Consider the following 15,183-nt stretch of genomic DNA (forward strand, 5'->3'; position numbering starts at 1 on the left):
GCCGCACATTTATGATATCATTATCCACTGCGTCATCACCCCTTTGCCCAACAGAGCCCCAAAATATGTCAGCCCAGTTGGGCTTTGTTACGTTGCACTCGTCAACGTGTAACCACACACACCTAGTATAAGGACAAGTAATGCTCAGAGACATTTATAGATACACAGCGAGACACCAAGATTGCAACCAGACTGTGTGTGCAAACCTTTTCCTCTCTGGGCTGCTACTCTGACTGCTGAAGCCATCCAACCTCCCAGCAGTTGAACTTCCCTGTGTCTCTAATGGAGTCTCTCTGTCAGATCAAACAGCTCCTACTGACGAGGAGAGGAGACAGATCGCAGTGCTGGAAGCCTTTCAGTCTGACAGCCCGAACACGTTTGACTGGCAACGCAGCCTGTGTCTACTCTTCCATCGCTAGAGATCCCACACAAATATAGTAGCGCCACCAGAGAGGGAAAGAGGGGGTGAAGAGCGGGGAGGGGGTAAGGGAGCCTGAAGCCTGTCGGCTCAGAAAATAAGTTGTGAGGCGTCCCTCTCACACAAAGGCAAAGCCCCATAGCTCAGTCTCCTCTCAAAATGAAATCGCATGTGAGTCGAATATTAGGAAGTGCGCATGGCTTCCAGCAACCACCGAGCCATTATAGCAGAGCCTGTAAACCACATTTTCACCAGCAGACAATGCCCCTTTGTGCTTGTTGTGTGGCTGTCCCCATCTCACTGGAACCCAAAGAGAATCAATGTGCGTTAAAAAGTGTGGAGATTGGAGTGAAGATGTGAGAAAAAGTGATGAAGATGAAGTGTCAGTTTTAGATCACTCGTTAATTAGTGGCAGTCATGTCAGGAGGGGCAAGCAGGACAGTCTGCCCTCATTTAGCCCCATGGCGAGGGGGACCTTTGATGTGGTTGCACATGGAATGCTGTTGTTCATTCCTCTCTGCAACAAAAGCCACATGTTTTTATTTTTTGAGACTAGGTCCTTGTTACTTTGGACTATGAAGGAACACGGTGAGGTATGTAATGTATGAAATGAATGGCATGAACGCTAACCAGCAAAACACGAGAGGGCACTGCCAAACAGGCACTGGGCCAAATGTATTGTTCTTAGCTGCATTGTGAATTGGTATTCAAATGGTTTTAAGGAGACAAAGTTTCTTAGTCGTCCCTGCTGTCTGTGCACATATAACACTACTGCACACACACATTCAAGCATGGCCTTATGTAAACACACACAAATACACACCATGTACACATTTCCAACTTCTCAACTATTGTCGTCAGTGTTTGTCCCTTTCAACTCCTTTCATCACTGTTAAGGGACTCTTTCAGTAGGGGTCATTCCAGGTTCTGTCACACTCATTCAAGTGCAAATGGACTTCAAAAAGCCCCCAAATATTGAATTTGCATTTATTTCCCTCTTCAGAGGGGTTCAGCCTCCCGAGCACCATCTGACTCACCGCAGAATCCAACCAGATTCGAGCAGGAACCCGGTGCTGGTTTCCTGACAAGTGTCCATGCCACTTTCCTCTGCAGACGTGAGACAACTCTTGGAAAGTACTCGGCTGGCCCTCTGGGCTTTTTCATCGTAAGGAAACAAGGGTGTGGCGACTCTCAGCCTTCAAGCCAAGGAGCTCAGGAGAGCACTCAGACACATAGTATTGTCACAACCTATAAATCGAGTGTTTTGCACAGTGAGAGATTATTGTCAATCATTGCGATTGATTTCAAATGAAAGAAATGAAAATGAATCATTTCCAAATGTCACTGAGCCTTTCTGCAGTGACTGCAGAGAGTCGGTGTGCTGCATGCAGCTCTGTGCCTGTGATGTCTTTGGGCTTGATTCCCAGTTCTAGATTAAGCAAACCTAATTGGAGACTAAAACTTATTTTCAATGGAGTCCCTCCATTCAAATCATTGCCTGAGTCAAGGACTTGGCTTAATTGGAGTCCGGGAAACCACCCGTGTGTCCGAAGTGACTGAATGTTTCCTCTCATCATCTCCATCACTAATCAGTAGTGGCGTTGCCCATGTACAGTTAGCACCCTGGCCACGTGGAGCTTGCATAGTAAGGCAGGACTTTCCCTCTTTGACTCAGAGCCTGAGGCGTCCATTGAGGCTTTGCTGTAGCTGCACACTAATCCCCTGATTGCTGTGTTTAGGCCCTGCACGTCGCTGCTCCACGTCAAGGCGGCCGCGGCTAACGACGAGCTAATGACACAACGATGACAAGGAGCGTTTGTAAACCCAATCAGTAGCCTGGAGTCTGGCTGCCTGGTGATTAGGTTAATCAAACTCTATACTGGCTGAATGACTGGCTCGCTGTCTGCCTCTTATGTCATCACACTGATTAAAGGGGAAAAGTTGCGTTCAGGTCCGTCAGGCCCTTCTAACACAAACGTCTCTCTGCCAGGTTGGCAGTGTTAGCACAGCTAGCTGTCATGCTAAAACAGGAGTACTGAGGGGACACCCTTGTTTAATTGAGGACCAAGTTAATTTCAGTGTTATTTTACCCATTTTGACATGAGAGGACGTGTATGGATGCTGTTACCTTTCTGCCATTATTACCAATAATTCTTTAAAAAATCATATCAAGCTTCCTAGTGCACCTGATGTTGCTTGACATGTTGAGTCTCTTTCTAAGTTGCAGTTAGATTTTGTGACAGTGAATTTAACAAGGTTATATCTCACAGGAAGGACTCACTGGTTAGAAACTCTCACTCCTGTCAGTACATGTGTAACTACAGTAGTCAGTTAAATATTTTTTTAAGCACAAGACACAAATTGGCACTCTTATAAAATCAAGAAAGCAGTCACTGATATTTTTCAGTTAAGTCCTCTGGTGTTTAGTCACCATGTGGGTAATTCTGCTGGACTAAGGCATCAGGAGACCATATGTTAGTCCTGACCAGCTATTACAGTGAGGTCAGACAGCATTTAGAGGGGGAGAAACGTCACGGTCATCATGTTGACATGCACTGCTCCTCTCTGACTCAGCACGAGGAAAAAACTCAGGCGATTGACTTCTGTGTGTGTGTGTGTGTGTGTGTGTGTGTGTGTGTGTGTGTGTGTGTGTGTGTGTACGTAAGCTATATGTGCCAGCGACAGTGTGTGTATACCGTAACGTCCCCTGTGCGTTTGGGCTCGTGACGACTTCGTCTGTGACCGTGGGAAGAGTGTGTGCAACAGGCGGAGTGACCTCACAGCAGACAGACTATGGAGAAGAGATGGAGGGGCCACTTCTGCTGCGCAGCTGAGGGGGAATCCCTGGCATGGTGTTTCTTACTGAGCCAACAGAGAAGTGAGCAGCTGTAGAGAAAGCAGGAGCTCACTAAAGTTTACTTCAGGGTAAAACCTACTGCAGTACAGGGTAATATCATTTATTTTAGCATGAATTTATATAATGTGGAAAGGTTGCAGAACAAGCAAACTCTGCATAGAATATGGAAATATGGACATTAGAGAAGGAAGTAGTAATGGAATTTAAATTATTGATATTATTTATTTTGGGAAATAATAAAGCCACAATATAAACCAGTTTGTGGTTTACTGGGGTGTTAAATGTGGGATTATCTCTTGGCTGGGCACAGTGACTTGGCAAAGTTTTGTCATTTTTTCACAGACCACCAGCACACAGCCCCTCCATGAAACTACAAATTGTCATTTTTAAACTTTGGTTTTTGTACAGATTAAATGAATGAGACATGATGTGTTGAGTAGTGAGCTTTAAAGATAATGATAGGAAGATTTTTTTATCTTTTCTTTTCTTACCTTTAGACAAAGTCAGACTGACTGTTTGCCCCTGTTTCCAGTCTTTATACCAAGCTTGTATATTATTTGCTCACCATGTGTTACTTTGAATTCATGAAGAAAACTTTGTTTCCCTTGCATGCTTTCTCGGTGAATTGAGAATCCAAAAAAAACAACATTATCCATGAATTGAAGTAATTGGGGTACGTGTTTAACAACAGCAAAACTTTATCAAAACATCCATTTACAAACTCTCAAACAACTCATGCAGTATGATTCAAGTCTCATTTATCCAGTCATATGCACAGTACTTCCAAAACCTGTGCATTATTGTTAAAACCTGTCAATGTAAAACACCTCTGCCTATGAGAGCCATGCCTTAAGCATGCCTGAGCACATGGGTGCATATAAACTCCACTTGAGCAAAGTTCAAATGCACACACAGCCCAGGCAAGCTACTCAGCTGTGCATGAGAATGTTTTAAATCGTAACTTTTTAGTGAAAATGTAAGTGTTTGGGAAGCACTGAGCATATGACTGGATGAACGACACTTGGATCATACTGCACAGGTTGTGTAAGTTGTAAATGAATGTTTTGATATAGTTCTGCTATTGTTAAATGCAGTCCCTGATAACTCCAGTTCATTCAGAATGTTCACCTTTTTTGGATTCTCCATTCACCATGGAGGCATGCAAGAAAACAAAGTTCTCTCGAGTTCAAGGTAACGTGGTGAGTAAAGCCCCTGTCCCTCAGGACAAAAAACTCACTAACACTCAGTAACATCTGGCCTTTCTGGTATTTGATGGGTAAGGTTAAAATTAGCATTTACTCTCAGGACAAGTGACTCCGCAGTTGTCACAGGTATTTTTTGGCTCCAGCTCCGATTGGCTTCGATCGGCAGTGATGAAAATAGGACACCCAGATGGACACACTAATTTTAGCCCCTTTGCCGGTGTTGTGTCAAGGACTGTTTCCCCGTTGACATGTTTCCTTCTATCTAAACCTGATCCAAACCCACTGCCCTCACCCTAACCACTGAGGGGAGCGCTACGCATTAGGAAAACACTATTAGAAGAGGGAACACATTTCGATACAACATGATGATTACATCTGTCCCCATCGCTCAAACGCTCGAGAGCTCAAACAGTTGCTTTGATGGGATAGCTTTAAATTTTAGCCTGTACAGAGTTTGAGAGACTGAATACATAACAGATATAAAAAGTAAGTAACCATTGTCACATTTTCACTGCCCTACACGCTGTATTCTCATGTTTACTAACCTGTTTTCAGGACCTTTCATGACGTCAGATGTGATGCACCAAGCAAACAAAAAAACAGAAAGGCATACTTGTCTACTGGCAGTGGGAAAGCAGTCTATATCCTGTTTTGAACAGGTTTCCCCACATTTGAAAAACCTAATGTGCTAATTTGAAATGGTGAAAAAAGGGTATAATTGTTATACAAATGGTAATTTTGCGGATAAAGCATTCTTTAAACTGACATGAGAGTGGTATCAATTTTCTCATCTAACTCAGCAAGAGAGCAAGAGAGCTTATTTCCCAAAATGTCCAACTATTTTTTTCACTCATCTCTCAGTTGACACATAGATGATAACACTAACTGCTCAGATTTGCACGCTTCCTCTGCAGTACTGAGTCAAAAAGCACAATTAGGTGGCCCATTACTGATGCAGTCAGCACAGTCAGTTATTTATTTGTACCCCCCAGTGAATAGCCAAGAGAAAACTAAAATCCCATTTTTGAAATGCTGTCTCCACAAAAATCAATTCCCTGTGGTTAAAGTTATGTTTGAGGGGAGGGAAGAAGCAACCCAAAAACATGTTTTATTGCAGCAGCAACAATTAACTGTATGTAAACAAGTTGAAGAAAAAAAAATTCTGGGAAAATAGAGAATCAGAAAACATTTCATAGCCGGCAGCCTCTCACATCCTATCATTATCTGCATTTTTCCTCCACCGTAATTAAGTTTTTTTTCTTTATTGCTTATGGGAAGAGGGATAGGCTATAAGGATGTTTTGAGGATGATTAAAGTTGCTCATAATGACGTGAAGATTCAGTCCGGAGGAAGGATATTTTGTCTGTGAAAAACATTCCTTTTAATCCTTTGATGGTGACAGAATGAGTTCCTCTCTGCCTCAGATCTTTGCTAAACTTTCACACATGATAAAATAAAACCCTCTGTTCCTCCTGCGTTCCATCTTATGTAAAAAAAAAAAAAAAAAAAAAAAACCTGTCTGCTGATATGTTTCTGAACATGTGGGATCTCCATAAGTTTGAGTCATTTTATGTGCTGCCGACCAGATCCATGCCCGCCCATTAAAGTAATTTGTGGCTTAGAATGCAACTGTAATGTTAAAAACAAAAGTGCACAGCAATCGACATTGTGCTTAGTCACAGGCAGTTTTTTGCTTTTCCTGCTGCAACAGAAAGGATGTTGTTGACAACATCTGTTTAACGATACAGGGAGGGGTCTAAACAATAAGTCTTCTTCATCTGAGTCAAACTCAGGTCACAGCTCTCTAATTGTAGCCAGAGTTTCTGAAAACAAACCTGTGATGACGAAAATGTTTCATTTCAGGTTTTACCTTGAATTGTTTACCTTTTGTCCAGCTTTGCTGAAAATTGCAAGAAAATTCCATACACCAGCGTAATTGCTGCATAAATTTAGGTTAATAATACATAAATTAGCTTACAATAATACTTGTGTTTTTTTCTGCAACCCCAGCCTTACCATGTAATAAGCTGTGGAGCTGGCCTGTGGTTTAGGGCGTAGCTTTAAAACAAAATTAAGAAGCAGAAATTGCGAGAAAGGCTTTTACTTAACTTAGTCGTCCACCATGCAGGACGAATGAGATCATGAAGAGTCTAATAACAGTGATGTGGGTTTAATCATTTTAACGTAAGGGTTTATATGAAATATTATCAGCTCGTAAGTGGAGCAAATTAACCATAAAGAAATGAGTCATAGAAATAGAAGAGCTTCATCCGGTATGGGCATTACTTTTAAAAAAAAATCAAACTTAAGAATTTTATACTGTGATCATTTCCACCTCGTTATCCAATTACGCAAGCACAGTCTGCATATTTTCCTGCCAACATGTAGTTTGTTCCTGTTTCAATTTCTTTTTCATGTCAGACGGTCCCAGTTAAAGAAGCTCGTCTAGACATTATGAATTTCTCTCACGTCACTTGCATCATATTTGGACATTTATGTCCTTCATACCAATTCTTTTCAGCCTCGACTCTTTAATTATCATGTGAGACTATAGTACATAGTCACAGTGAATGTGTTGAGCATACATCCCCCCTGAGTTCTCACAGCTGCCATGCACAATCAGATCACAGAGTTTAACATGCAGACTAACTCTGGATGAACTGTGTTAAAGGGGGCCAAGACGTCGAGTATTCTTCCTGCCTGCTTGGCTCGACACCAGGTTCAGATCACATTCGCTCCTCGCTGGATGCCCCTTCAGAGTTGACGCACCTACAGTTTACTTTCCAGTAGAATTACAGAAACAACCCCCCCCCTTTGAGTGTTTGTTGAAAGAAGTTGCTCAACCTTTCAGAGCACTTTTCCCCCCACAGTTAGAAACCTGTACAGCATAAATCCATATTATCAGATTGGCTGAAAAGAATCTGGCCCCTGTGGTTGCTCGTCGACCACCAGAAAATTGTATTTACTACTACACTTAGCGCGACTTTAACCTTGACCAACGCAACGCTGAGCATGGTGGTTTGAGCCAAAAGTGTACAAGGGCGGAGGCAGGTTTGGGATTAGTCGACCACATAATCAGCACGCCCCTCAGCATACTCTACCTGGAAGCCATCTTACTGGCAACCCCTGAAAGTGTTCCCCATAAAGTCGTGTTGACAGACGGTGAAAACGGCGAGACGGACCAAAAAGTAAATAAGTACCTCCAAAAACGTTTACAGCCCTAATCAAGTCCAGAGCGTTCCCTCTATCCAATATGCCTTCAGAGTTTTATAAATAGATATTATACTCGGCTAAATTGGAGACAGGATTTCGCCGCTCTGTGGCTGTCATGAGTTTTCTATTATTTGCTTTCACTTTAGAATATTGAAACTCTTAATATCTGGTTACAGATTTCAGCCCGCTCAGCCAGTCTTCATGTTTTGGCGTCAGTCAGGGGCCTCACACTCAGCAGGATTTTGAATGGGCTCCAATCAAGCATGTTAATTTAAGAGAGGGTGAAAAAAATCTTCACCATATGACTTTGTTATTAATAAACTCACCAGGCCAACAGTGTGTTCTGTCAAATTTATAGCCCTTTTCTTTGTGGAGCTACTGTATAGCGCCTTTTTATTTGTCAGTGGTTCTTAGCTTGGAGTTCGTTTTGAGTTTTATCCCCCTGTGAATGATTCATTTCAATGCATTTAAAGTGTCTTTTTCCTCACACTGTCCATGTGTCTCTCAGGCTTTTTTCCCTCCCAGAAACTTGTAGAACAAACCAGACCACCTCCCAGAATCCTCCAAAATAACCTCGCTACAACTGTGGTGAGGCATGGCGCGTTTCTCACACACAAGCCCTCACTTCCATTCATGCAGCGCAATAAGCCAAACATATAAAACCATTCCCACCCTAATAAACCAGGGGCCTTTTTCTCTGCCACAAAGGGAGCTGGCTCCCAAGAGCGTAATGCTCTAAAAAAACGGACCCCTGTATAAAACAGCCTGCAGGGAACACAGCAGCCCTTCCAAGCGGAGGGAAATGCGGTGACAGAAAGTGAGCCAAGGATATGACCCACCACACAGGCCCAATCACAGCTGCTATAAACCAGGTACCCCACCTGATGCAAGCGCTGCCAATGCGTCAGGATCGGAAAACTCAGTAAAGTTTATACAATTCTGCCTCACAGGCGGAAAGTCCGGTGCTTTTTTTGGAGCCTTGTGTGTCTTTAAAAAAGTGTCTCAGAAATGCTGCCTTCTGGTTAAATAGTGGTGCTGCTGTGTGAAGGTTAGCAGGTGTATAGCCTCATTGTGGTTATTATCAGTGAACTGCAGCAGCACTACGAGTCTGCATCAGATTAACGCCTCGTTGATGCAAAGCTCACCAGCCCAGTTTCTCTTTCTTTCTCTAAGAACATACCAACCGTCACACTATTGGATTTTTTCTCACTAAATACCGAATTGGAGGCCATGAGAACGACAGCTGCTCTGTCAGTTCTCTGTGTGTATATGTCATATGTTATACGTGTGTGTGTGTGTGTTTGTGTGTGTTTGTGTGTGTATGTGTGTCTCCCTGAGCTTGTGCAGAGAACTGAGGTTTCTGAGGTGAGGCGTTCTCTCGCTTCTCACGCGAAGTGCATCTGATGTTGCAGATCACATGCTTACATGTGTTCTCTGTCTGCACTGTGAGATAGGCTGACACATATCAGAGATACTAATATAACACCTACAGTAGACCTACAGATTGATAGAGTTTTTTTTGTGCTGATGATTGTTATACTGATGTCTTTCTAAGTACAAATGAAATGACAAGTTGGCAAGTCTAAAAGTTAAATATCTAAATCCTTTTATTTTATGAGGTTTTCACAAATTGTTTTTATTCATTTAGAAACTTTGTTGAGTGTATTTTCGATTTGCGTCATTTTTTCAAATGAATGAGATGACTTTTGAACAGATGAATGCATTATTTCCATAAGCTTCATGTCACAAGGTATTAAAGTCAGAGCTCGGGAAGCCAGACATTTAACAGTCTCCTTGATTTTCTGTAACCGTTCCTCTTAATTTCAGTTTGATTTGAGTCTTAAAAAGAGAACTTGCCAAATTGCTTTGCCTGTGTAATGCAAGTTGTTAAACTAACCACTGGGGTATTTTGCTTACATGAGGTAGTCCCGATTTGAAATGCTTTCAGATTGAACGGGCGTATTTAATGACTCTTGGCCTTTGTTCTCTTGCAGTTCGGTTTCAGTCTCCTGACAGAAGGAATTGTAAAGGGATATTGCATATTCACTAATGATTTCCAATGGATGATTACAGCTTTAACTGCTTGTCTCTTTTCCCCCTCTTGACCCACTGTCTCACATCCCGTCTCGCTGCTCTGGTAGGGTTCAAAATCAAAATCAGGCGCCTGAAATGCACATTACGTTAGAGGTTAAATCGCTCAAAAGCCTGATAGACAGCATGCATGAAACCTGAGGTTGGTGACACTCTGATCTGTAAACAGTGAGGAGATAAAGGGATGCAGATCCAGCGGTTACAGGGAAGAAAAGGGGGAAAAGGCCTGAGCCTTGTCAGGAGGAAACTATAAATGCCTGGATGTCTGTAGAAGCTGCAAGAACACTGGAACATCATCCCCTGTCACTGCGGTTCCACTGAGGATATCAGGGGATTGTTCTCATGTGAGGCACAGATGTACTGAGTGTGTGTGACTGTCTGTGTCTGACTGTGTGTGTGTGTGTGTGTGTGTGTGTGTGTGTGTGTGTGTGTGTGTGTGTGTGTGTGAGAGTGTGTGAGGCTCCAGAGATTTTAAGATATACTCTGCAAACAATTAGGAGCTGGTAGTGCTTCTCCCGTGGCTGTCTCTAATTAACACTGCAACGAGACCTTAATTGGGAAGGAGATTTAGTCTTTTTTTCATGGTGCCTTTCGGTGGCTGTCTCAGTGGTTGTGTGATGAACAGTGGGAACAACTGAGTCCCCTGGCCGCCATCAGATTAACAATGTCAAGACTGACTACTTCATGTCTGTTTATCATCACTTACAGGAATAAACTCAGCAAACGTTCTAGTTAAAACCAGGTAAAAGTTTCAACCTTTCTCCCTTTGCACACTTAAGAGCTTCGCCATTTGCAAGTAAAAGCTGTCTGATTGGAATTACCATGGCAACAAATGGCTTCTTCATTGAGGCTGGCGTTTAGCGTCACCAAGTATAGTGCACTCACCTCACCACACAGACCAAAAGTACCTCCTGGAAGTAAAGCAAAGTGAGAGAGCCTAATATGTTTTTTTTTCTTTGCTCTTTTATTGTATTGCCGTGTTCCAGTAAAGGGCCCAGTCACATGGAGCCTCTGAGCTCGTATTCTCACAGAGAGAGCGCCGAGTTTCACTTGATAATGAATGTCTGTGGTGAGAATCCCATTATGGCGCTACTCCATCAAGCCTACAGAAAACACAGGAGCGCAGAGGCGAAGGCATTTAAGGGCCATATCAGTCAACTAGATGAGGTCTACCGTGCAAATCAGATTGTGAACCTCCCTTAGAGTGTGTGTGTGTGTGGACAGAGAGATGAATGCATTCACACACTGCAAGATGTACTCAGCTCTCACATTTGAAAGAAACAAGTTATCAAAGCTGTACATTCAGAACACCCTAAAGACAGAGAGTGGGATGGTGGTGGGAGGGGGGGGGGGTGGGGGGTGGAGAGGGAAGAGGGGAGGGGAGGATCAGCACTCACCTCTGAGTAGACTGCTGCTGTAGTTGGAGAAGGAGTCAAAGATGCTGTTTGATGCCATGACCGGGAAGCCTGAACGGTGAGGAGCCCGCGCTGCAGTCGATCTCCACCGACCTTGAAGAAGAAAAAAAAAACAAAGACACAAAGTACGAGAGTAAGAGAAGAGAGAGGAGGAAGGAGAGCAGAGAGGACAAAACTCCTGGAGCCCGTTTGCAACCAAGAATCTAGGGTTTGTGACTACCGCAGGAATCCCAAGCCACAAGCCTGCAGAGAGAGCAGCAGCATGTGTTAGTAGCAGCACCAGGAGACGTTTGAGAGAGAGAAGTGGAGAGAAGAGGGTCAGAGGGAGAAAGAAGAGAAGAAACTGAGAGAGGAGGCAGTGGAAAGAGAAACAGTTGAAAGAGAAGCAACAGCAGCACTGGTGTCTCCAGGTGTCAAGGTGGACTCACCAGGGCTGGAGATGAGAGGAGGCCCAGGTAACGGAGCCCAGGTAGTGGTGGAAGCAGGCTGGTGGGGAAGGCAGGGCTTGTGGTCCTCTGTCACGCACCGGGCTGAGGGTCTGAGGTTAGCCAGCTAGCTTGATAGCGTGGTCTGTCTTTCTCTTTCTCTTCCACGATGGTGGTGGCCTGACTGAAGCGTCAATGCTAGTAAAAGGCTAAAAGCCACAGTCTATCTGCATCCTCCTCGCCATCCTCCACACAGAACACACACTCCCCTCCGTGAGTGGTGGAGCCCACGTCACATGTCACGTGAGGTCACCGGGCCTCTCCCTCCCACCATCTCCCTCTCCTTCCCCTCCCTCCCCTTCTACTCCTCTCGTCTTTGCTTTTGCTCTGGTTTCTCTGCATCTTTTTTTTTTTTTTTTTTTTTTTTTCAACTTTCCATGCCTTTTCTTCTGTGACTGGCCGTCTTCACTCTTGCTTTTGATTGGCCGTCCAAGTTTTGGAAACATTCTATTTTCTTTTGAGTTCAAACCAGGCAGCGGCCCGCACCACTGTGGCTCACTGAGGTTTGCAGAGAGGACTGAAACCACTGTGGAAGAGCTGGAGAGGCATTAAAATGTATTAAGATAAACACACACCCAAAAGAGAGTAACGGGCAGAAGCGAATCAGAAGAAGAGAAAGAGAAAACGAGAGATAGCTGTGGCTTTAGCTGCTGCTAGAAGGCAGGAAAGTGTCAGTCTAACTGAGCGTGTTCTTCACTGTATATGTATGTCCTGTGCTAGTTTTATGTTTGTCTGACTCACAGCACATCTGTGTTTGTAACAACCGGTGGTTTTTGGGCCTGCAAAACCTCCACCCTCCCTTACCACTTGATAGTATCATAATCTTAGCCTCATTAGAGGCAGCACTGCCAGTCGCTCGAGGCTCCTTTTTCAATATCTCTCTGGTTTTATCCTCCATCCCTCATGCACAGTTCTTTTTTTCTTTGGCACTCTCTCTCTGTCTTTCTTTGTGTTCATTATTTTTTATATTTCATCATATTTATTTAAGCTCAATTTCAGTTGGCTTCACTTAAAACATTTACCTATAAATTGTATTTGGGATTTTTCCCTAAGCCCCCTTGTGCATATGATAAATCAAAAAAAAAAAAAGAGAAAGAAATCAGTATTTGTGGCCTAGTGTAGTTGTTTCCCCCCACTATGAAAGTGCAAAGCGATTTCACCTGGTTGTGGTTTTCACACTTTTTTCATTTTCTAGGTTAATTTTCTACTTGTACTGTATCACCCTGAGATGTGATTTCCTACCGTTACTGCATTTTCTTTTTCAGTATTTTTTATGCTATTTATTGAAAGTTTCTTCAGCAGTTGTGCGAAAAACAGGAAATGATTCATATTGCTTCAGATTCATGGAAAAATGAACTAACGAGCAAAGTGATAAATGTCCAGTTGGAGAGACAAACTGTTTGCTGTGGTACTGTTAACCTGACAATCTCGCAGTACTACATGCATATGTGTGTGTTTTTGCCTGTTTGTGTGTGTGTGAGGGAGAGAGCGCACAAATCACTGGCATTTGCAAACCTGTGGTATCCACACTTCCTCTCTCCTTTCTCCTGTCTTTCAGTGACACACTGACCATGTCTGGCCACGGGACAACAGACCCAAACCACCGTCTGGTCACTCATGTGACCCAATTGCTTTCCCTGGAAACCTGTGTGTCTGAGTGTGTGTGTGTGGCTGTATGCACGTTTCTGTTCTGTTGCTGCTTCAAACTGCTTTGAGTACGGACGTCAGCCCACGATGTCCTCTACTAATTGCTGGACAGAACTGCTGCATGGACCACAGCATGTGTTTGTATGTGTATATACAGTACCATGTTCTGAGTGTGTGTGTGTGTGTGTGTGTGTGTGTGTGTGTGTGAGAGAGAGAGAGAGAGAGAGCTTGCCGCTCTTGCTGGTAGCCCGCACTGCCCTGTAAATGAGCAGTTGCCGTTGAGTTAGGCGGCAGCGCGGGCTAAATGACACGGCGTGTCGGCAAGTGTGGCCGAACGCTGAGGCCACAGCCGCGGCCCCAGGGCTTTTATCAGTCCGTCCACGCGGCCACTACAGGCCTCTGACTTAACCTCACACACAGCGAGGCTTCCTCTTCTAACACCTCTGCTGCCTCTTGACATGGCCTCGGCCCTGGCCTGCCAGCCCAGGGACAGATTACAGCTGTGTGACTCTGCTGAACAAGAGGTACTGCTGTCATACAGGCCCGCAGGGAAACACTGCTCTCTGCAAGGCCACGGACATGATGCCCGAGCATCTGTGCCAAATTTGATTGTAGAGCCTTTTGACAGGGTGTCTACAGGTATTAGACATTTATATTTAATGCTCTTAGAGACCTTTTCAAGACAATTTTTAACCAGATTGAAGACAGATTTTTGGACAAATCATCTCTTTCTTACTCAGGTGATGTGGTCCCATGCAGAGGCAGGTTTTAAGTAGGAATATGGTTGTTGGAGTGAGTTAGACTAATTCACATTTTACCAAGAGGTAAGTGCAAGCACGAAGCTTAAGTAGGTTTAAAGATTTGTAACATCAGAAATGTGGATTTCCACACGAAAAGCTTGACTTATTTTGACAAAAAAAAAAAATTAAGAAACGGATAGATGAAATTAGATAGAATATTTCTGGCGATTAAGACCTCATAAATTCAAATTTAAGACTATTTAATGACCTTTTAAGACTTTAGTAAGACTTTTTAACCACTCCATTCACTTAAGAAAAATTTTGTAGCTGTAAGACATTTGTGACTTTGTTTTTTGTGCCTCTCCTCAGTTCTGCTACACTTGGTTGGGTTCTGGTCTCATCTGTGTTTGTTTAGAAACTGGGATGCTCGTGGGTGCTGCTTTCAGAGCACAGGGGCTTGTGGTTGTTTCAGTTTATAATCATTTTACGTGCATGTATTTGTGCAAGTGTGACATGTTGCTGGTAATAATTCATGTTGTTTTGTTTTTGAGATTTAATTTAAGTGTGTAGTATATTTTTCTACTAGCTGTTTTCACAAGGGGAGATTGTTTCAGATTATTGTCAATTTCCTTATTTTTGCCCATTTGTGGTGAGAGACCTTGCATCCGGATTTTCAGTGAGGAATAGAGAAAAGCAAAACAAACACAGGACCGTCCCACAGCATTGTGCAAGAACGGGAATTGGCTCCATTGTAGTGTAGTCCAAACTTGACATTTGAAGAAAGCGCTGGAGTCAAGGCCTTTTTTCTCCGTCCTCAGTCCGCTCTGTGTTTTTTCTTCTTTGTCTAGGTAAACATCTGCTTCATGTTTTGAAATGTATCTCATGGCTTTGCACTGCCCATGACCGTGAGGGGAAAATAGTCTGAAGATCATTGTGGCCGTCTTTCACTCATTTCTTTTTTTTCCCCTGCCCAGGCCTTGTTTATCAAGCCCCTGTATTTAAGCTTAATATAACTCCTGTTTTGCTGAGAAAACTGTGGTGGTTTAATCACTGTCAGTGGTCCTACGCCTCTCGGGTGTGGCTCGCGAGGCAAAAAGGACCCAGTGCGGTCG

At 43.5% G+C, this 15,183-nt stretch overlaps 1 protein-coding gene across 3 annotated transcripts in view; it reads right to left on the reverse strand.

Annotated features, from left to right (window-relative positions):
* The window catches only part of runx3 (RUNX family transcription factor 3), a 52,895-nt gene extending 41,083 nt beyond the window's left edge, over window positions 1-11,812 (reverse strand). Inside the window, exons 1-2 of one of the 3 annotated variants that reach the window (XM_049595850.1) lie at window positions 11,628-11,812; window positions 11,182-11,292 (exon numbers count right to left, since the gene is read on the reverse strand). In XM_049595850.1, the coding sequence (XP_049451807.1) occupies window positions 11,182-11,239 (58 nt within the window). In that variant the 5' untranslated portion in view covers window positions 11,240-11,292; window positions 11,628-11,812. Of the gene's footprint in view, window positions 1-206; window positions 364-11,181; window positions 11,293-11,627 lie in introns of those variants that run through there. The other 2 variants (XM_049595847.1, XM_049595848.1) reach the window with 2 other exon arrangements.
* Window positions 11,813-15,183: the final 3,371 nt, after the last annotated feature.

This window comes from Epinephelus fuscoguttatus, linkage group LG14 (genome assembly GCF_011397635.1).
Source record: "Epinephelus fuscoguttatus linkage group LG14, E.fuscoguttatus.final_Chr_v1".
Classification (NCBI taxonomy): Eukaryota; Metazoa; Chordata; class Actinopteri; order Perciformes; family Serranidae; genus Epinephelus; species Epinephelus fuscoguttatus.